The 23,722-nt window shown below is 38.3% G+C and overlaps 1 protein-coding gene across 1 annotated transcript; it reads right to left on the bottom strand.

Moving 5' to 3' along the window:
• Nucleotides 1-1,241: 1,241 nt before the first annotated feature.
• Nucleotides 1,242-20,777, bottom strand: LOC124289986. The gene is made up of 3 exons (XM_046726646.1): nucleotides 20,512-20,777; nucleotides 3,298-3,442; nucleotides 1,242-2,717 (listed from the first exon to the last, which is right to left on the bottom strand). Exons 1-3 carry the CDS (start codon nucleotides 20,743-20,745, stop codon nucleotides 1,261-1,263), a joined length of 1,836 nt encoding a protein of 611 aa, XP_046582602.1. The 5' UTR covers nucleotides 20,746-20,777; the 3' UTR covers nucleotides 1,242-1,260.
• Nucleotides 20,778-23,722: the final 2,945 nt, after the last annotated feature.

Below are 23,722 nucleotides of genomic sequence, written 5' to 3'. Positions count from 1 at the left end.
ACAATCATGAATTTCTTTGGAATAGACACGTATATTGAATTTTCTGTCCCTTTTAACTCAAATGAAGAACAACATGGCAAGTATGCAGACCTCAGCTACGAACTTCATGTTTCATAAGTACCGTGCTGACTGGCTCTTCACTGTTTTTGATGCCTTAGATTTGGTACCGCCACATTGGGAGACTACCCCAGTTTCCTGACAGGAACAGATCTGGGTAACAGGGAAAGCAGTAGTGTTGAGAAGTCTACACCTTCTTCAGAAAGTTGGATCAAATAGGCAGCGCTGTCTGGGAGGTGTTAAGAAAGAGAAAAGGGCCCGAGCTGATGATGAGTCTAATCTGCCTGACTGTGGCCCTTCACTGCAGTTATTTGCCTTTATTCGGTTTATTATGTGTATAGTAACATGATGATAATATTGTAGTTTGCATACGTTGCATTACCGAACTGCTCAGATTCACTCACTCATACAAAGATACTTGTGAGCATCCGGGTCTTGAGCAATCTATGAGTGGGTGAGTGAGTTTAGTTTTACGCCGCACTCAGAAATATTCCAGCTATATGGCGGCGGTTTGTAAATAATCGTGTCTGGACCAGACAACCCAGTGAACAACAATATGAGCATCGATCTGCGCGATTGGCAACTGTTGACATATGTCAACCAAGCCAGCGAGCCTGACCACTCGATCCCGTTTGATGCCTCTTACGACCACAAGGGTTACTGAAGGTTCATTCGAACCCGACCTTCACGGGTTCAGCAATCTATGCTTGTCATAAGAGTAAGCGAGTAACTCACTACTAGCTCACTCAGGCTCACTGATTTGATCGAGGCATGTACTTTTAAAGCAGATCGATGGTCAGGAGATGTCAATCACTGGATTGTCTGGTCTAGACTCAATAGTTCACAGACCCCCATCAAAAAGCTGGAATATTGCTAATTGCGGCGTTAAAGGTCAAGCAAACAATCGATAAATGTTAAATATGAATTAATATAAAACAAATTCATCGTGTATGGCATCGTATAAAGATTGCCAGGGACGCACTGGTCCATTGGCAAATCGTGACATCACTATTTACAATCAATACAGATAACTGGGCCTGACGAGAACAAGGGGGGGGGGGGGGGGGGTCTTCGGCGTAACGAGAAGAGGAACCTCATGAAGGCCGCATGCATGGGATATAATCAGCTTGCGTTGTTGCCTTTCCTGGAATGCCCAAGCTAAAAACAGAGGAATGAAAGCAACGAAGTATTAAACAATATACTTTATTTACCGAGTTTTCCAGCAATGAGTGCAACGGATGTTACCTGACCACCGTTCCCATCAAAGGTCATACTGATGGTGTTGGTTGTGTGGACTTGTGATTCAGGGACGATGAATTCCCACACGTTCCATTTTGTTTTCCCCTCAACCTTCATAGAGTCAAACAGCATGTAACTTGAAGACAATGCACGGCCATTGAACGTAACTGCCTTAGGTTTTGTATCGGCATTCTTGGCTCGGCTAATTCCAACTCTAAGACGAGCCTCATGGTAACCAGAGCTCGGTACACTGATGGTCGTCTGCGCATGTCCGTTGCTAATGGGGATGAGCATACCCTTGCCGTAGTATGTGATTTGGTTATCTGTGTGTAGTCCAGCAAAGTTGAAGTTGGTTTTAAATTTGTAGAAGCAGGTTGATGTTGCAGGAAGACTAACACTACCATGAAGTTTTGACCTGTCAAAATTGGTATTGAGATGTACAGCTGTCTTACCATTTTCGAACTGAATACATGTCTGTTGACCTGAAGAAGGATTGATCCAGTTGCTGGGAAAATCCAGTTTCACATTCTCAGATTTACTACCAAAGTTGTGGAGAAGAACTACCATCTCTTTGGTGTGGGGGTTTGCAAGGGCAAGAGGTGAAACTGTTTTCTCCTGCCCATTGTACTGACTAGAGACCCGGAGAAACTTTTGATCGTTAATAAAGTTTTTCCAAAATGTGTAGAATTTCGACAACGTAAGAGGATGGCCGTCTTGTGTAAATAAGGAATTCCGAAGGGAAGTGTGACCTGGGTATTGTTCATTTGAAAGAAGAAACGTGGTGGCTGTGTTCATAAACTCTCTCAAGTTAAGGAAAGAAAACATGAAACCGTTTGATTGATATATTGTCTGAAAGTCAGTCATTGCATTCTCAAAATTGGGCCCCATTTGTAAGCTATTTAAACCTAATCCAAATTCGGTGTTTACTAACTCAACTTTTTTGCCTTTCTTGATATGGGAATAATTCTCCACCATGTCAAGAGAACCAAACAGACGAGCTTCATTGATGCCAGCATAGCTGTGACCTGATACATCATGCAGATGGTTGTAGGAATGGAACGAGAAATAGTCCAAGTGATCAAGAGACATGTCCAGAAACTTTGAAGTTCTCTTCCAGAAGGTATTTACATCTGATTGTCGTAAAGCCATGCTGGTGTACGATGGTCCGGCAACTTTCATTCCAAATCTTGATTTCAGTTTGTCGGCGACCGCCTTGTGGAAGTCTATATTCGTTTGTTGGTCAAGATACGGTTCGTCCCAATCGGGTTCATTGACGACTTCAAAAATAGCGGGAAGGCGTCCTCCTGTGTAGTCCTTGCAGCTCTGAACCATCAGTGACACCATCTCTGATGCAGCGTCGACGTTATTTGGAAATTTACCTTGATGTTGAGACTTATCCATCCAGGTGGGCCAGAACATACCTGTAAAAAAACAACATGTACATGAGAGAGAAAGGTATTCATTGCATTTTACACAACTTCATGCAATAAAGACTGTGTGTGGATAGGTTAAGTTGTAGACAGTTACATATGATCAGACCCTTGAAGATCCGGGTTAGAATTGATCTTCAGTAACCCATGCTTGTTGTAAGAGGTGAGGCGTAGAAGGCGACTAACAGGCTCGCAGACATGGTTGACACATGTCATCGTATCCAAGTTGCGTTGGTCGATGCTATATATGTCGGTCACTAGATTGTCTGGTCCGGACTCGATTATTTACAGACCGTCGTTATATAGCCGGAATATTGCTGAGTGCGGCATTAAATAACAAACCAACCAACTGATTAAATGAAAGGTCAGGGGCATTATTAAGACTCAGATGTTAGCGTCTAAAAGGTAATCCCATCTCTAACCAAAGGCACAGTATTTCATGCCTGATGCTCTCTATTCAACTTTAAACACCTGGAGAGATATCCTCCATCTGCTATGGAAGAATTTACCCTAAACAATTCAAATGCTTTTTCATAATTACTATTATTATTATTATTATTATTATTAAAACCTTCTATTTCCCAGACCAAGTTGTCGATGTCTTTTCCATAGGCGTCGAGCTGTCGCTGATATGTTAGAAATGTCTTCCTCTGGAGTGCTTGGTCCTGGAGATACTTGGGGTCTGGATACCCATGGCGACTTGGGTTTTGAGGCCACTGCATTAAAAAAATAATATTGTAATAATAATATAATACAAATTGATCAGCATTATCTATGAAGATTTCCAGGGCGTTTCAAATTAAACACATGCAATGTGCGATGCATGGCAAGTGTTAACCCTCATATACCAGCGTACAGACCACAGAAGATTCTCCTTCTTCCTGTGTCAAAATTTAGTGTGAAGGCTGACAAGGGTATAGTACATTCTAGAACGCTGTAACTTGAGATGTAATGTGAGCTTTGAGTCAAGAGTCAGCTCCACCATATACCCAAGGCAAAGAGTCCAGAAGACTCTGCAACTCACTGGGTCAAAATATAGTGGAATAGCCCTCGGGTCTGTAGTACAAATAGTAGTATTGTTATAAGGTAAAAATGCATCCCTAAATCAGTAAGAGAAGTACATCAGACTCCCTATATAGATTTACAGTTTGGCTCATGATTGATAACGGCTAGACACTGTTGGGAGACAGAAAGTCTAAAGATAATGGCGTTTAGCCATAAGTTAGATATGTGTCTGTCTTGAGACACAGAACACAATAACAGATCAATAAAAGGGAAAGTTACCGAACGGTACTTACTGATAATTTCCAATCATAATATTCATGAGTGCTGGGACGGATAACGAATCAAAACGATGAGTTGAAACATGTGATCAAGATCAGGCCAGGATCGAACCATATAAAAAGACAGGTTTGGCACTGAGCGAGTGGTGCGCGCTTTTAAGTGACGGAAGCCAGTCCACACCAGTCAGTCGCCCCGCGTGGTACGAGCCTACCCTGTCTGTTGATGAAGTTGTATTTAGCGATGGACTTACACAGAGTAAACTATGTGAATATCAAACTTGGTGTTGCGTTTATCTATGAGTGTATGTGTGCCAGTACATAAATGTAATGCGGTTAGCTAGGAGTCACGATCGTCCGACCCCTCACTCCTGGACTTAGCATCCTGCAACGGACCAAGTGAGTGGGGTGCCAGAGCTACAATGTTCCCCTGACAATGGGAACGGCCACAATTAGTAGGTAACTTTTGTAGGGTTTACTAAAGGCCAAACGCCAGTTACGACAGTATCTTGCAGAAATCAGACGCAATAAAGCACAAGTCTAAACACAGAACGCCACACTGCCCCTTTGGTGTAACGGGTACAGTGCATTATGCTTGTAACAGTGTTAGACAATGAATAAGACTGAGAAATAAAATCGTAAAGACCCAAATGTTATTTGTTTAATGTTCCATCATCACAGTCAGGTGATTTTTCATTAATGCTTAATCCTGGGAGGATATTCTTCGCACAACTTTCGTTACTAACCATGCATCACGTCGTATCAGTAGAGTGAATGGTTTGGTATATAACGAGCGAAAGGCGTTCATAAATATAGTATTACATGGGACATAGTTTAGTATTGTATTTATTACTCACCCAACATTAGCAAAATAATATCGAGCAAACTCCTTCTTTCCTAAGAATTTAACGAGTGTGATGACTCAGATTTCCGCGAGTCGAACAAGGTCTAATATTATTGTGACAGAGGTTTTAGTATGTGACGTCATAACTGTAAACCATTTTGACGTCATACGTACGGCGTCACGCGATGTTATTACACAATGTAACATTGTAAACTAATTAAACATAGATATTACTAAACGAGTGTCTGTCAGATACCATTTATCTTACGAGTTGTTTCAAAACGTATTTAACGAGCGAAAGCGAGTTAACCCCCTGGGTGCCACATGGACAGTATATCCTTCACCTTCAACCCTCACTTTGAAGTCCAATAAAAATATCCCACGCACACAATTATACTTCACAGTTTCGAATTCTACGGGAAATTTCCTGTTTCTTGATACCATCAACTATTATTTTAGACAAAGCTAAAGTGCTGAAAATAACCTTTCATAATAGGCTTCATCGAAAATGTCACCATTTTTGACACAGTACGAAATCGCGATTCACAGCATTTCTTGCTGTATGTTTTGAAATGTGAAACTCGGATATTTAATAGGAGTATTGAATTTCAATAATAACATATTCATGATCACTGATATCACTTTTTCATGAAATCACTAATGAATAATTCTTAAACGTTGCCGATGTACCTAGAATCGGTTGGGATGTTTTCGAAAATACACTTACACGAACGCCGAAGTGCGCTTGCCGCCATATTGGATAGTGTTTACAAAATCACGTTTCGCCAAGACCGGCGTTGGGACGCCTATTAGATCACGTATATTTTATATTTAGCTTCAAAACATGCATCACTAAATTCCCCATAAATTTTCCCCATATGTACCCTTGTCAGCGAAGCCGCCATTAGTAAGAAAACGGTCATCGGTAGTGATGTCATACGTCCACATTGTGGTACACATTGGACAATTTCTTTTAGATGAAGGTTGGTTGAACAAGAGTAAACACAATCGCCCTATCCTTCCGATTACACTTTCAGTATTTTGATGTATATTTTGCGTATCGTTCAGATATTTTTTTCATGAAACTAATTCAGTATCTACATTTAGCCATGTTCAATATATTTTCATACGTGGATATTGGGTATACGTTTTCTTATTCTGTAAGAGTTTTTGATTGTTTCAATAATATTTACATAAGAAAGTGATACATTTAATGTAGTACACTATATTTAAACCTTTAAACAATTGTTAGAAGATGAAACGTAGCCATAATTGCAACATGTACTTTAGTTCCTATGAGGTACAAGATCCAATACATTGGGTCTAATTGCAGTTTCATATGAACAGGTTAATGAACATAGATTTAATTCAACTTTATAAGTAAAACTGATAATATTAAAGAAACTGATTTATACTTTTGTATAAAATGTGTATGCACTCATATTTAAAGGAATTGTCTTGTTTATTCAATTTGTTTGTGTCGTTTTATAGAGAAAACAATGATGTGTATTGATTGGCCAGGTGTGCGTTTGCCAGAATCATTTTATGATTCACGATCATTGTTCATATTCAATCAAAATATATTGTGATGACATGATATCAAACTCTAACTACATTTATGCGAAAATTGTTTAAAAATATATAAACTATGTCATGTCTAGCTTTGGACAAATCTTACACCCATATTCTAATAGTTTCATACAAAAAAGCTACTTTTTGCATCTTTCATTGCATACATATGAAGAGAAATAGATACATAATCATAACCAAAGAAAATTCTTATCCTAAAAACATATTCGGATGTTGTGAAATTTTATTTTTCATTTACGTTAAATTGATGCCAAACAGGTGTGCGTGTTGCTCACAATAAAATACGCAGTCATACCGTCCAATTGTTGATATGTTTAGGACACTAGTTAAATGGCAAAATCAGTCATTTTATGTTTTGTGTAAGAGTGTTAAATTCTGACATAGAACCCGAGATCTTTTATACAATTAATGGAAATTAGGTAAGATATATACTAATCAGCATACCGAATGTCTTCAATTTCCGACGTCGCTAAATCCATTAAACAAGGAATGAATTATTTTCAGTAATTTCATTACATTGAAGATAAGGCTCGTACTCCGTTAATAATGATGCCAAATTAGTCAAAATGCATGTACAAAAACGGTAGAAAATGTATATCTAAGAACTAACTTATATATCAGATAGGGCCATCCAAACCGCTATTACGTGCTTTCTCTTGTAGTACATTGTCATCTTTTCTTATAAATTGTAAAACTGCCAAAGCGTATCCGCTCACACTGGGGAACTTTCTGATGGAATAGTTTGGTTCACCGTGAACAAAACATAACGAACATATAGCGTCCGTATCCACAACAAATCCTCTCAAAGTGAGCCGAGTTACATTGACCTAGTTTTAAGCATAGCGGAGTTATGCCCCCTTATCTTTATACAAATATGACCTCTCTGTAGTCGTTTGACGTCATAGAAGAAAATCTATTTTTTACATCTATTGCGAGTCATTTTTAATGTTGAGCGTATTACGTTATGCATAGGCACATACACCCATTTCATATACACTAATGTCGTTCAGATATAAGGCTGTATTTTCTTCGATCACACTTTCCGTAAATATGCAAAATAGAAAAATCGTAGCACAGCTTTATTATCACTGCACGATAAAAAGTGGTTGAAATTTACCGTTTTTTTAACGCATCACAAACTTTTGGACAACATTTAGCAGTGTCTATTTCTCAAACCGCAGCGGTAGTTGCACTTATATTTATACCAACGGATAGGAAATTCAATAGTGTACATGTCTGTGTAATTTTACAGTCGTACACATATCCAGGACCACGTGACCGCAATTCTCGCACAACGTTCACGTTTCAAACCTTATGAAAATGTGCGCCTGAAAAAAACCCTCGGCATCCAGGGGGTTAAATACGTTTTGAAACAACGAGTTTAAGATAAATGGTATTTGACAGACATGAGTACAGTGATCTGTTTCTTACACACCATAAAATTGCACCATTTTATGGTCGAATAGATTCAAATTTCATATTTTCTCATCGTAGCTGCGCAATAATACACAACACAACGTTTATGAATGAGTGACGTCACTTGGTTTCCCAATCACTACTCATCCCCAAGGACCCTCCACATCTTTGCGTCATCAAGGCAATAGTGATAATTCAAACTAGATAAGATCACAGAATATCTATTAACGAAAACGATGATGTTACCAGGTAAATGAGGATGAATTTAATTCTTGCAATTACAAACTATTTGAGCGTGTGACGTCATCATTATCGTTTGGTGGTTGTCGTCATCGGAAGATTGTTTGGATATATCTGCACATTATGGCTCTGTACTTGTATACCAGTTTACGCTCAATGTTCTCCCATCGGCCGGAGCCAAAACTGTTGAGTGTGTCTAATTAAGTGCACCCAGTGTGATTGAATGTGACATTGCTGAGGTTACGTTCACTGTAAATGGGGGACTACTCTTCTTCGCCACAGCCTTCTCGTTTTCAAGAGCCCAAACCTGCCACATGGAATGTAACTTAATTTACGGGGTTGTCAGTATGAAATGTGAGCTGATTACATCCTGTATGTTATTAAGAAATAAACTTTGCATTATCATCCGCCGGAGGAATATCTTAAGCAAAGACTTATTTGTACATCCACCGTTCCTGTACGTGTTCGATTGAATAGAAAGGACGCGTGTCGCCGTTTGTATTCATGAACACTTGCAAACGTTCCATGTTGTACATTGTTTCAACGAGTGTGTTTTGGTTCTGATTGTCATGAGCGAATTTGATAACATTGGAATCACATAGTAGCTCGGAGCTGGAAGTGGGTCTTCATCATGTTTATCAGTGAAAAATGTCATCTGCATCAACTCAACAAAGCAACAACGAGGCAAATCGATCTCACAATGGACGAGCACTGACGTTATCGTGTCAGGTATTTTTGCAAGACGACACATGACACTTGTCTCATCTATCAAGTAAAAGTACCAATGTTGTACATTTTGAATATTGGAAGTGAATCCCGGGCTATATCTCTAACAGTGATTTTAAAATTGTTTACACATTTATCACTGATTGTTCGAGCCATTTTGAATTCATGACTGGAAGTATTAATAAAAGGAATTAGAAAATAAATAGGTTCGTCTTATATTTCTTCTAATTGTGTTTCATTGAATAAATACATGTTTATGTTGCAATCGCGAAAATAACAGGTAGGTGTAAAGGCTTTTTTTGGTTTTTTGGGTGATTTTGTTCGATTGAGGTGAGGTGAGGTGAAATTGGGTTTAACGTCGTACTTGAGAATATTTCGCTCATATGACGACGTGCATGCGTGTTTATGTGTATGTGCGGCTGCTTGTACTAGCCCAGACTTAAGCTGGTTTTATAGTGCTAGCCCACTGAGATGTCATGCCGCAGTGAAGCATGAATACCCCACTAAGACACAGTATACTGACTCCGAGCCGACCAGTCCTTGTTGTACCCATTTATGCCGAGCGCCAGGCATGGACCAACAAGTACCATATTGTAACGTCTTTTGGTATGACGCGGTCGGGGATCGAACCCACGAACTTCCTCTCTCCGGGCGCTGTTCGATTGAAGCACAAGTAGCCTATCAATGAATTTTAATCAGGAAAGTAGTCCGTCATAACGTGACCCTAGGTCATCGCCATGGAGTGGCCAATCACGGGATTAGAAATCTATCTCACACATATGTGTGATACCACTTACCTCACGTGGGTTTCTCACCCACGGGAGTGTAAGAAAGTGATATCTTCAACGGGTGAGTAAAAAACACAATTATATGTTGTCGAATACCTGTTAAAAGGTGAGGATCCTCCGTTGTGTATCCCTTGTGATGAAAGACTTACGGTCAAGCATGTCCTGCTTCACTGTTTGGGCATATCCCATCACAAGGGATAACTATTTCAAATCATGAAGGATCCTTCTAATAAAATCAGTTTTAATTTGGTTATTGCATTTTTTAAAGAAAACACGTCACAATTTAATTCTGGACTCACAAAAGTCCAGAAACTCTCCGCACTGTGGGCACTTTCTGACAAGGGATTTGACCTAATTAAACATGCAGTTGTTATGAATATATGCCAAGGATGAAAAAATGAAAAAAAATTCTTTCGAAAACTTTAAATTGAAACTCGCTCGCCCATGAGTCAACTCATTTTGACTTAATTCGACTAATTTTAGGCGATATTAAAAAATCTCTCCCATGGGCGAAAAACATTTTAGCCCATGGGCGAGAATATAGACTTATACTCAAAATATATGTTTTCCATGTTTTGGAAGTTGTAAATGAATGAGTGTATGTTTATAAGTACCATGAAACAAAATTCAACTCATATTGACTTAATTCGACTAACTTAGAGCGATATTAAAAAATCTCGCCCATGGGCGAAACACATTTTGGCCCATGGGCGAGAATAATGACTTTTATTCAAAATATGTGTTTTTCCATGTTTTGGAGGTTGTAAATGAATGAGTGTATGTTTGTAAGCATCATGACACAAATTTCAACTCATTTTGACTTAATTCGACTAATTTAGAGCGATATTAAAAAATCTCGCCCATGGGCGAAACACATTTTGGCCCATGGGCGAGAATATTGACTTTTACTCAAAATATATGTTTTTCCATGTTTTGGAAGTTGCAAATGAATGAATGTATGTTTATAAGTATCATGAAGCAAAATTCAACTCATATTGACTTAATTCGACTAACTTAGAGCGATATTAAAAAATCTCGCCCATGGGCGAAAAACAGTTTGGCCCATGGGCGAGAATAATGACTTTTACTCAAAATATGTGTTTTTCCATGTTTTGGAGGTTGTAAATGAATGAGTGTATGTTTATAAGTATCATGAAACAAAATTCAACTCATATTGACTTAATTCGACTAACTTAGAACGATATTACAAAATCTCGCCCATGGGCGAAAAATGGGTTGGCCCATGGGCGAGAATAATTACTTTTACTCAAAATATATGTTTTCCATGTTTTTGGGGTATGGTGGTTTATCCCTTATTATAAACATATTAATTATTACTTTAGCTCTCACCTACCTCATCATATGTAGTCACTAGGCACTTAAAACATTAGAAGTAATGCCATGAAATGTGGCTCGTCAATGGTATGCGTGTACGAACGGATAATATCAAAACATACACGTCAGAACAGCCAAAAATTAAGAAATTGGTGAATATGAAATATTACTGTTAATTTGTAATTCTTGGAACATAAACAGTATTGTGAGAGCTTAAAAATGTAACTGCATTGAAATATGTCTTGTCAATCCTATTGACATTTGCCAATAACCACTTCCAAATAAAATAAATAGTCCATGCTGCTTCAGAACAAATAAAGGTCAATTAGGGAGCCCCAACTGGGTAATTAAGGAGAGAAGTCAATACACTGTCACTTCCTGCCCAGGACGTCACACGTCACCACTCGGGAGCGAAGGGCCTTGTCAAACCTCCTCACAAAGGAAACAAAAAGCATCAAAACTGTGTTTTTATTCTACGTGACACTCGGTATGTCGTCATAGTATTCATTGTTGAATAACTTCTATCGTGGGCAACCCCACACTTGCGAGGTGTACCTACCCAGGTTCGCACGTTTCGTTTTAATATTTTGTGATCAATTATTTTGTAATTCCCGTCTGCCCGTCACGGCTATTCTTCGCCCGAGGTTTAAGGGAGTGAGTCTATTATATTAATTGTATTTTTATTGTGTCGTTTAACGAGCTGGACACGGAGTGCTGTTATCATGAATGTTATCATATATTAGTGGGATGCACTGATAGTAATGAAAACTTATAAGAAGATAGTGTACCTCAACATACAAACCTATCCCGATAGCTCTCATCGTCACTCTCATGTCAATCCATTGTGGCTGTTGCAGTCCTCCTGTACATCCTGTATATATAAGCAAGTTGGGTTTTTTTATTTAGGATTTATTATTGCTTAACACACATTTAACCGAGATGAAGTAGGGGGTCTCAAATTCCATGTATGCTTTTGCTCTCATAAGTTAGACATCCCATTTGTCAGACACGCCAATTATCAGACAACTTTGGATCAATCAGGCGTGACTGTGATTACAAACCTAGTTTTACCCAGTGGCGTAATAGACCCGTCCCATAGACTAACGAGATGTTTTCATATTAGTGGTTAGTGGTATATTTTAACACTAATTATGAGTTTGTTACTTTTGTGCAGAAATACTTTGATCAGAATACTAATATTAATTGACTTCGGCTTCTCACAGTTTGTGTTCATAATGTTCACTTTGATCAAAACAGGATTATAGATTTCCCATGTAACTAATTGAGTTACTCCCAGCGGTACAATGGTGGATACGAATGGCTGTTGGGCTTCCTCTGCTCCCCCTATGAATAACTGACAAGAAACTTGAAACCAAGATGGAGTAAACAGTTAAAACATAAACTCAATGAAGCTGCAGGTTTGCACCTTAACAATAAAAAAAATCAAAACAACACAAATATTTAATAAGAATAAATAACCATCACTAAGCTATCGATAGTCACACATTCTATTGATGGATCGATAATTTTTCATTTCCACCATCGATTAATTGCTTTCGGAATAATTGCAATTCATCGATAGTTTGATGCATCATTACAGCCCTATTAATTAGATCGCTTAATATATTCTTAAGCACATAACTTTGTTAAAGGTAACAGTGCAGTGTACCTGCGTGCAACCAACCATAACTTATGTTGATTTGACGTGTCTGGGACGTCTAACTGATCGGAGGACACCAGAGAGTAAGTTGCATGCAATATTTTTAATATTGCCCTTGTGGATTGCCATTATGATTTGCACACATTATGTTTTGCAGACAGTGTACATCACTATCTATGTAATTGTATTATTGTTATGGAGCGGCATTGACATGCATGTTTATGTTTGTTTGCCAATCCCGTCATGATTACTTGAAGAAAACATGTTTAAACTATACATTGAACTATCCATAGTATTAATATGTAGTCTTTACATTAGGCAATGAGGAATACACAATATATTCAAGACTGAGTTTGATTTTACCTTTTAAAAATTGTCAATATTTTTGCAACAGCCGAAAAGATTTACCTTGACCTCGTTATGCACAGGTCCGTGGATGTGGTCTCTCGGTATTTTAGAAACTATGTCGTTAAGACAGTTGAGAGTGTTGATCTGTATGCAGTCTTTCTGCATGCATTTTCACGAGATCCATTCTCCCCTTTTCCTCTTTTCACTATGAACTTATAACCATTTACACAAAGGTATCTTTCACCACGAAATGTAGGGTGAGCTGAGTTAACACATTTTACATTTGGTAGAAAGCTAGTGTCCTATTCCCTTAAAACAACACCGTCGTCACAACATCAAACATCCAAGGATTTTTACCTCGACCCAAAGGTCTAACCAGAGACCATATAATAGATCTATTATATGGTCTCTGGTCTAACTTACGGTCTACCCAGTAGACATCAGTTGCTTGATAACGGTTTTAGCAGCTACGCCGAAACGGGTGTCCCCAGTTTGCCAGCAGATATTTTTAAAGGTTTCAGGTCACTGAACCATGCTAATCTCTTGAAACAACAGGTGATACACTTTTAGGCCTAAAATTATCCAGTTAGGCAGATACCGCTCATTAGGCTATGTGGGACTTCATGCCTCACTGGTTTTATGGGATTACGGTTCACCTTACCACTGCGCTGAGCCCGTGAACAGAGTTCACCTGAACTGACACTAACACGAGTGAGTCATTAAATTAATGATTGGTGTTATGTTTAAACTGAACACATCACTTATCTCGTTGACATATCAATCTGATAAGGTCATAACAGAACTACACAGAAATAACATTGATGTAGTTGCAGGGTCGTGGTTGTGTGAGACCTAAGAAAACAAATATCGCCAGCTTGAAGAACGGCTAGGGTAGACTGCTGCAAGATGATGTCGAGACTCCACTTGCTTACGGTGTGTCTCACCTTGTGGGACTATGAATAATGATGTATGCTTGTGATATTGTGTATATAATGTGATATTTTATAATAATGTATGTTTGTATCATGGTGGTAGTGCTAATATTGCCTAATGGTTGTATTTCATAATACTGTTGATGAGATTGATGATGATAATATGTATATTGACATAAATGAATGAATGAAGTCACAGCGTCAATTTTATGGGCAGCCAAAATATCCTGGACCATATTACAAACGGAACAACCTGCCCTGCACGCTCATTCATGTGTGTCCTCGTATCCCAGGTAACCCCTGCTGCCTGTTAGGGTACAGCGCCGAAACGCCGCTTACAATATAATAAAGAAGTTGTATATCCATATAACTTTCTCCGTTGTTCAAATTATCATGGTCTCAACAGATATTGCATTGTCATAAGAATTCAAGAGAGATTTTCAAGTTATTGTGTTGTCATCCACATGTTGATTTAGCTGGTTTCTTCCTCATTTCCAATTTCATCATTCTGAGTTTCACCTTAGTTGAGTATTTCAGTGTGGCTCGCAAAGACGAGGTCACGGAGCGGAACGATGACGTTTAGTGTATCTCCGCGTTCAGTTACGTAATTTCCGCAAAGCGCCTGCGGCAATTTGCGTCGAAAAGTCGTTGTGTCCCCATCCGTTGGTCTTGTGTATTGGAGTTATACAGCCACGACTTTCAAGTGTATTTTGCTTTCCAAATATATACAATCCATTGATCACTCTGGGCTAGGTGTGAGATGTACAGGTGCTCGTGAGGGTGTTTTTAAAAGACTGACTGCGCTTATCGCGCAGCCAAATATCGTACATTCTAAGGAAATCTCGAATTGATTGTATTATAAGGTGTCGAAATGGTGTTAAATTCTCTTTTGTGCATCAACTTATTTGTCATGCAAAATTGGTGTGTATATATGTGTGATTGAACAACCCTGTTTACTGAGACAGGAATAGGAACTTTCACCTTTCTCAAGACGTGCACATTTATGCGTATATGCTCTTGAAAACCTTGTTTGGCAAGATGTGCTTTTCAATTTTGCTATTGTGTGCATGTTCATATTGTATTTCAGTTTTGAACATATGGTTTAAACATATTTATATTATCAGAGAATCTGGTTTGGTAAACAAGCAAAACATTGCTTTTATTAATACCTCACAGGTACATATAAAATATAACAGAATACACAAGAACTGGATAAACAAAAACGTCAAATTAATTCCTATCATAAGTAGTAGCAAACTGTCGCTGACGCCTTCGGCTAGGTGGATAAAACGGGACGCAAAAATCCTCGAATACACCGCATCACAATAGTAAACAGAATTTATCTTAACGAATGTTTAAAGACAGACAGACAGCTAGACATAGTTTATCAAAGTGCCCCATGTATGTAAACAAGATATATAATACATATAACATAAACGCATAATGTTTTACATACATCCAGCCTTAACAGGCTTATGAAACACTGTTATCTAGAGGGTCAAAATATACATCATAGAAAGATTTTTATAAAACCATATTTATACATAACCTTAGGCAAAAAAATATCTTAAATCTCTCTTCATGTAAATATAGCTTGAAATTCAGTCATATATTTCACTAACAAGGTATTGACCAGTCGATTTGAACCACTGCTTCACGGTTTACTGACTGCCGTGGATGCACATTTTCAAGGGTACAGCTTCATTAAGCCTTATGCAACCAACCATAAAACGTGCTGTTTTAAGCGGTCTGTCTTTTGGGAGGTCTATCTTATGTACATTCACGTGACACATAAATAAACTATTTTGTCTGTCTTATGGGAAGATACCGTTTTTTTCAATGGGGCGGGATATAAATGATTTATTCTGCCTAATGATTTGTACACCACCACCCAAGCAGTGCACAACCGTGCACCCGGCATACATTGTAATTTGTTCGGTTGTAGAAAAAAAGTCATAGGGAAAAAAGTAATAGATTTGGATAGGAAAAAAAGTCATAGGAAAAAAGTCATAAACTCAAAAAAGGTCAGTATTGATGATGTATTTTTTTTAACAAGTCATAACAATATTATCATCAACAGCACTACCACATTTGAGCCTAACTTATAAAATTAATGTAATCATTCAAGTAAAATACATGACATCAGAAAATGCACTGTCATCATAACACTTTGATCTGCAACAGCACTACATCAGTCAGTTGTCCCAGCATATTTTTATTATTTGAACCGAATGTTCCAGCCAATGCCATGAAGAGTTTGGATCACAGTCTGACGGCCAGCGAGTCTTATATTAGCTGCTAGAAGGGAGCCATTTGAGTGAGAGCATTAACTGATAATCCCATGAGTTCATTAATCGCTGTGATATCGTCAAGCTCAAAGCTAGTTAAATAAACAATCAGGTGACTTGTGACTTTTAATCCCACAATCTGTTCATCTCTCCTGTTTTGATAAGATCCAATTGCTTAAAGCGTCACACTAAAGGAATAATTAACTTGAAAGTGAAATAGTATAAACAAAGTAAATAACTGGAGGACATGATGTTTTATAATAGTTATTTTTTCTATGTCTTTTTTTTCATGACTTTTTTTCCTCTGACTTTTTTCCGTCCACCATTTGTTCAAGGTCACGTGAATCAATCAGAGATGGACATTATTACATGAGGTAGGGTAAATGTGCATTGTACGTACGTGCTTAGGAACCTTGAACTTGCAGTTACATTTAATTATTTGCGTACAGATATTGGTCTAGAATAATTTATCGATTCGTTTAGTCTTGAAGATGTATTGATGCAGGGACTCCATTATGTTCTTGTTGACATTGTTGGTAGCTAGAGGTGTTCCTAATTTTCACAGTTTGGAGTGAGTGAGCGAGTAAGTTTAGTTTTACGCCACACTCAGCAAATTCCAACTATATGGCAGCGGTCTGTAAATAATCGAGCCTGGACCAGACAATCCAGTGATCAACAGCATGAACATCGATCAGCGCAATTGGGAACCGATGACATGTGTCAACCAAGCCAGCGAGCCTGACCACCCGATCCCGTTAGTCGCCTCTTACGATAAGCATGGGTTACTGAAGATCAATTCTAACCCGGATCTTCACGGGTTCGGCGCAATCGGGAACCGATGACATGTGTCAATCAAGCCAGCGAGCCTGACCACCCGATCCCGGTAGTCACCTTTTACGATAAGCATGGGTTACTGAAGGCCAATTCTGACCCGGACCTTTACGGGTTTCACAGTTTTGTCTTCTTGAGAGGGTACGTATGTCTAAAAACATTTGAAGTAAATTTAGATACACCAGGTTTATAATAGTAGGATACTTGTGTTTTTAAGTGATGGCTAAATTTGTGCACAGTCGCCAACGTATGAAAGGACCTTGTAAGTCCTTCTAGGGTGGGTGGGGTGAAGGGGTGGTATGGGAGCATTGAGGGGGCAAGGCAGGCTGAGCGAGTGTAGTAATTTAGGGGCTATGGGCGGCCTTGACCGTGGAGTTTGTTATGGATGGTACTTGAGAGGCGGCGGGGGTCGGTGGTGGCTGTAGGCGCGCGGACCTCGGAGGAGACAGTAGTTGTTGGGAGGTAGAGTTGATGTGAAAAAATGAAGGAATATAGAGGCGCGCGGACCTCTGAGAAGACAGGTGGTTGGAGAGAGAGGTGAAGTTGTAGATGGCTTGATAGTGAGCAGAAAGTGGATCGAGATTGCTAGGTTGAGAGGTGGGCGCGGACGTCGGAGAGGACAGTCACGCACATATGGGTGAATTTGGAGTGACTACATACCAATCCGTGAAACAATTAAGTAATGAAACAATAGGCGAGAGCTTTCAATACAACTGATAGCTCATGACAGGTAATTAATGACAGATGGTCGGATTGGGGTGTGCTGATAGCTATAGTCCGGGAAAGCCCCTTTTAAGAGAACAAGAGTTGAAAATGGTTTGGCTCAACCGGCAATGGGTATGGTTGAGTGAAAGTGGGTCTCCCGGCAATTCGCTATTAGCTAATCCATGTTACCGTAAATAATCCAGATTTTTTAATGTCTCTCTAAGTTAGTCAAATTAAGTCAAAATGAGTTGAAATTTGTGTCATGATGCTTATAAACATACACTCATTCATTTACAACCTCCCAAACATGACTTCTGATCGAAATTATACATTCTCGCCCATGGGCCAACCTCTTTTTCGCCCATGGGCGAGATTTTTTAATATCGCTCTTAGTTAGTCAAATTAAGTCAATATGAGTTGACTTTTGTTTCATGATACTTATAAACATACACTCATTCATTTACAACCTCCAAAACATGGAAACCATATACTTTGAATAAAGTAAATATTCTCGCCCATTGGCGAACCTATTTTTCGCCCATAAGCGAGATTTTTTAACATCGCTCTAAGTTAGTCGAACTAAGCCAATATGAGTTGAATTTTGTTTCATGGTACTTATTAACATACACTCATTCATTTACAACCTCCAAAACATGGAAAATCATGTATTTTAGTAAAAGCCAATATTCTCGCCCATGGGCAAAAATGTGTTTCGCCCATGGGCGAGATTTTTTAACATCGCTCTAAGTTAGTCAAATGGAGTCAAAATGAGTTGAAATTTGTTTCAAGGTACTTATAAACATACACTCATTCATTTACAACCTTCAAAACATGGAAAAACATGTATTTTGAGTAAAAGTCAATATTCTCGCCCATGGGCCAACCTATTTTTCGCCCATGGGCGAGATTTTGTAATATCGCTCTATGTTAGTCGAATTAAGTCAATGTGAGTTGAATTTTGTTTCATGATACTTATAAACATACATTCATTCATTTACAACCTCCAAAACATGGAAAATCATGTATTTTAGTAAAAGCCAATATTCTCGCCCATGGGCAAAAATGTGTTTCGCCCATGGGCGAGATTTTTTAACATCGCTCTAAGTTAGTCAAATGGAGTCAAAATGAGTTGAAATTTGTTTCAAGGTACTTATAAACATACACTCATTCATTTACAACCTTCAAAACATGGAAAAACATGTATTTTGAGTAAAAGTCAATATTCTCGCCCATGGGCCAACCTATTTTTCGCCCATGGGCGAGATTTTTTAATATCGTTCTAAGTTAGTCGAATTAAGTCAATGTGAGTTGAATTTTGTTTCATGATACTTATAAACATACATTCATTCATTTACAACCTCCAAAACATGGAAAATCATGTATTTTGAATAAAAGTCAATATTCTCGCCCATGGGCCAACCTATTTTTCGCCCATGGGCGAGATTTTGTAATATCGCTCTATGTTAGTCGAATTAAGTCAATGTGAGTTGAATTTTGTTTCATGGTACTTATAAACATACACTCATTCATTTACAACCTCCAAAACATGGAAAATCATGTATTTGGTTAAAAGCCAATATTCTCGCCCATGGGCCAAAATGTGTTTCGCCCATGGGCGAGATTTTTTAATATCGCTCTAAATTAGTCGAATTAAGTCAAAATGAGTTGAAATTTGTGTCATGATGCTTATAAACATACACTCATTCATTTACAACCTCAAAAACATGGGAGAACATATATTTTGAGTAAAAGTCAATATTCTCGCCCATGGGACAAAATGTTTTTCGCCCATGGGCGAGATTTTTTAATATCGCTCTAAATTAGTCGAATTAAGTCAAAATGAGTTGAAATTTGTTTCATGATGCTTACAAACATACACTCATTCATTTACAACCTCCAAAACATGAATTCTGATCGAAATTACACATTCTCGCCGAAAGAATTTTTTTTCATTTTTTCATCCTTGGCATATATTCATAACAACTGCATGTTTAATTTGGTCAAATCCCTTGTCAGAAAGTGCCCACAGTGCAGAGAGTTTCTGGACTTTTGTGAGTCCAGAATTAAATTGTGACGTGTTAGAATTAGATTTGTTAAATGATTTGTAAATATTATACAGTCATGCAGTGATTATGTAAGACCCTGTTCACCGTATGATCAAAGATATAGACTGTACTTATTGAGGATCACAATTGATGTGGACTAGCTCAGAGATTTTCTGTTTTTGGAACCATTGTGTTACTGAGAGGTACACTCAGTTCCACTGGCAACAAACATTTGCAACAAATCGACACAGTGGATGTTATAATCTGAACCAGAACATCTGTTGTCGACATCGTGAAAATACATAAACTTGCATAAGCTCACGTTGTCTGAGGTCTTATATTAAGAATGGTGGGAGTACGGCTCATCCTACAATGTAGCGTTCAGTATTCACACCATGTTGTCGTTGTACAAAGCAAACCTGGTGCTGCGATCTAGAGTCTATGTTAGGTTGGGGAGCTTGGATCACTTTCTACAAGGCACCCTGGACATTAAAGTCATACATGAAACATATCGCTTCCTAATATTGTGGGCGGTTGATTATCCCAGTGGTTAAAGCGTTCGTTTGTCAAGCCGAAGACCCGGGTTCGATTCCCCACATGGGTACATGGGTATATGTGTGAAGCCCATTTTGAGTGTTCCCCGCCGTGATATTGGTGGGATATTGCTAAAAGTGGCTTAAATTCAAACTAACTAACTCCTAATGCTGGGTGTTGTTTTTCTATATAATAACTTAGTATGTTTTCATTTTATACGTACTTTTATAAAGAGATCTTCTCTCCGGTCTCTGTTCACCCAACGCCCAGGAACCGCTCCGATAGATTTCATATTTGGAATTAGGTTGATTTTGCTGAGTCCATTAACGTTGTTCCATCGTTCAACCTCATAATTGACACGTCCATCCTGGGCAAGCCACTCGTTGTAGATTGTGACGGTTGTGTCTGAGAGCACCGCTCCCCAAAGCAATGAAGTGCACAGAGCCTGTAGAAACATTCTGCAGGTATATAATGCTATATCTGATTTGCAACATGGGCTTAAATATGTTTCCAATCTGCATGTGAAAATAGCATATGTCAGTTGTCACGAAATCTATGAAACATATTGTAGATAAGGAGTGGACAAAGTAAAGGGGTCATATTATGGGTTATGCACGAATGTTCTTTAATGTTTATGGTCGGAGTACCGATATTCACACTATTTACATACAACTGCAATTTTATGTTGAATAATATTCGTTAATTGTGTTTAGAAAATTATAAATATTCTCGAAAACCAAGATCAATTCAGTTCTGTCTTTTTGAAATTTATTAAATGAGAGAGAGAGTGATTGAGATAATACAAAACGTCTTTGTGACTATTATCAAATGAGAGTTAATACTTAGCCGTTTGATGACGAATATACAAACAAACTATCAAAACCTGTCTCCATTGGACATAAAACCAACTGGTGAATAACAGATTTTGAGTGAATGAGTTAAATTTTAACGTCTCTTAGGCAATATTTCGGCTTTATAGTGACGAGATAAGTGGAGGTGTGTGGCCCTGTGCATAGAGTGAGTAAGTTAAGATCTTAAGTCACATCGACAGTATTTTAGCCATATCGTGACTAGATCAAGTTATAAATATGTTAACAATTAAAGGTAAATTATAAAATTCTGTCAACGAATCCTGTGCATAGAGCTCAGGTCACAAATCAGTTAAGCAACGTTGGGCGCGGATAGTCCTCGGATGGTTGACCGTGTTTGGCAGCTTGACTCCTGAGACTTTCTGGGACTTCAGTCCTACTCCACAACGAAGCACATGTGATACAAGTGGTCTCACCTTAGGCAAGGGAGTTTGTTCAAATTTGCCTGTATTCATCCAGCAGAAAATGGGTACCCGGGGAAATAAGTCGTGAGACTATTAACCTTCTAGAGCCTAACAGGCAGCTTGGGTTATCCGGGGTAATAATGATCAGATTGTGCGCTTTGAGCAGGATATCTAGCCTGGAAAAGGCGCGTTATAAATATTCTAGTTATTATTAAGTTCTGCATACATAATAAATACAAGTTGTTAAAAAGCAAGTTATTAACGGACTATTACATATGATGATTAAAACTAGCATGCAAATCCAAAACTATTTTACATTTGACGACAATACAATAGTATGGGCAGCTGAAGGTAGATCACCACACTATGTACCATGGGGACTTTTACAGTGCTATAACAGTTTTGACTTAAAACTAGCATGTCATCATACAAAGATATTATTATACAGTACGATAAAATGTCAAACGGGCTATAGATCATCAGCAACTGAAGGTAGATCACCACCATGGGGACTTACAGTCTTGCACGCTATCTGCTTGAAACCCTTCTGGATTGACATCATCCCTGATGGTGCTGGCGATTCTTGAGAAAAGTCGCCAAGCTCTAACAACACACCTATTCTACTGCTAAAACAATAGCGGATAAACATACTTTGATCTGATCTCAATACTGATCTTATTAAATAGCCATATACCAAGAATATATAACTTTGTTCATCAACACTTATGAATGCGATATATTTCTTGGTATGATATAAGATCATCAGTACATCTACAGCTTATGTTAAACTTCATGGGCAAATTCCCATTCCTGATTTTGCTATAAGACCATAAATTCTGGCTTATATAAATAAGGAAAAAGGCGGGGACAGATTGTGTCCGTGAGATCAAACCCAACTGTAGTCAGTTCTAGAAATATGGCTGATATGTAAACACGTCCCAAGCCATTGTCAGAAGCCTCTCATAGTTGAAGCACCACTGGTTGAGTGAGTGAGTGAGTGAGTGAGTTAACATTTAACGTCACATCGGCAGCATTTCAACCATATAGTAACGAGAAATGTTGTACATGCACAATAAATACAAGTTGTTAAATAACCAACTGTAAAATAACTAGAGTATCACAAAACTATCCAGCATGTATTTTTATAACTAGGAAACTATTTTAGACAATACAGTGTGAAAATGGGCTATTGATCGCCAACAACTGAAGGTAGATCACCATACTAGGGACCATGGGGACTGACAGTGTCTTTGCTACCTGCATGGACCCTAGCTGGATTTACACCATCCCTTCAGCTGCTGTCGGTTGTAGGCAAATTTAGCCACAAATGACAATAATACTACGAATAAAAAAGTGGAAGATTATATTTTACTTCGAATGTTCTGTGGCTTACGTATCCTCTCAGGAGGACAATAATTGTACGGTACTTCAACCTCCCTTGAGGATACCACCACTAAAAATCTAAGTTGCTAATTTAACTACCAATAATAAAATATACTGAGAGAAAGAAATAAAGGATCACAAAAAAATTCAAGCGTTCCTTTAATAGTTTCCAGTTTTCATCACCAGCTTTGAATAGCGCTGTGGTGATGAAAACTGGAAAATAATAAAGGAACGCTTGAATTTTCCTGTGATCCTATATTTTTTTCTCACAATATATATATCTACATACAAAACATATCAATCAAAATTTATCAATTAGATCAATTTCTTTTAAAATTTCAATAATTAAATGATAATACAGCTAAAAAGATTCTTAACGCGCCTCCGGTTGAAATGGGGACAGGGAACTCAACCACGAGCCACAGATGGTAACGCAACGACTATGAACTACTTTTGAACTTGTGGAGGGTGGTTTTACGGTCAGTGTAGTAGCATATGCAAGTCTCAGTCATGGGTATGTCACCTTGAACTTGTTGTTCCTGCGTTAGGGACAGGTCGGAGATAGCTAGGATAAGTTCCTAACAGTCTGGCAACAATTCACCCTGACCTACATTGAGTTTATCTTTAATACATATTTAGCGTAGTAAAATAGTTATCTGCAGTAAACCAGATTGCGACTTCAGATTTCTAATGTTGCGCAATAGTCCAGTTACATTTGGTTGGTAACTGATAAAGTGTAGACCAATCAGATTAGCAGCCGTTATCATGGGCTGGAGTC

This window comes from Haliotis rubra, unplaced genomic scaffold (assembly GCF_003918875.1).
Source record: "Haliotis rubra isolate DU_JTF1 unplaced genomic scaffold, ASM391887v1 Scf453, whole genome shotgun sequence".
NCBI classification, from domain to species: domain Eukaryota; kingdom Metazoa; phylum Mollusca; class Gastropoda; order Lepetellida; family Haliotidae; genus Haliotis; species Haliotis rubra.
Note: the sequence above shows the minus strand (reverse complement) of the source record. Positions and strands in the feature narration are given on the sequence as shown.

What these genes read in the sequence shown, in the direction of transcription:
- LOC124289986 (XM_046726646.1), bottom strand. Translation starts at nt 20,745, where the DNA reads ATGTTTCTACAGGCTCTGTGCACTTCATTGCTTTGGGGAGCGGTGCTC. An exon ending in GAGAAGATCTCTTTATAAAA is followed by an intron (nt 3,443 to 20,511) that starts GTACGTATAAAA and finishes TTTTTAATGCAG; the next exon opens with TGGCCTCAAAACCCAAGTCG. An exon ending in CTTGGTCTGGGAAATAGAAG is followed by an intron (nt 2,718 to 3,297) that starts GTTTTAATAATA and finishes GTTTTTTTACAG; the next exon opens with GTATGTTCTGGCCCACCTGG.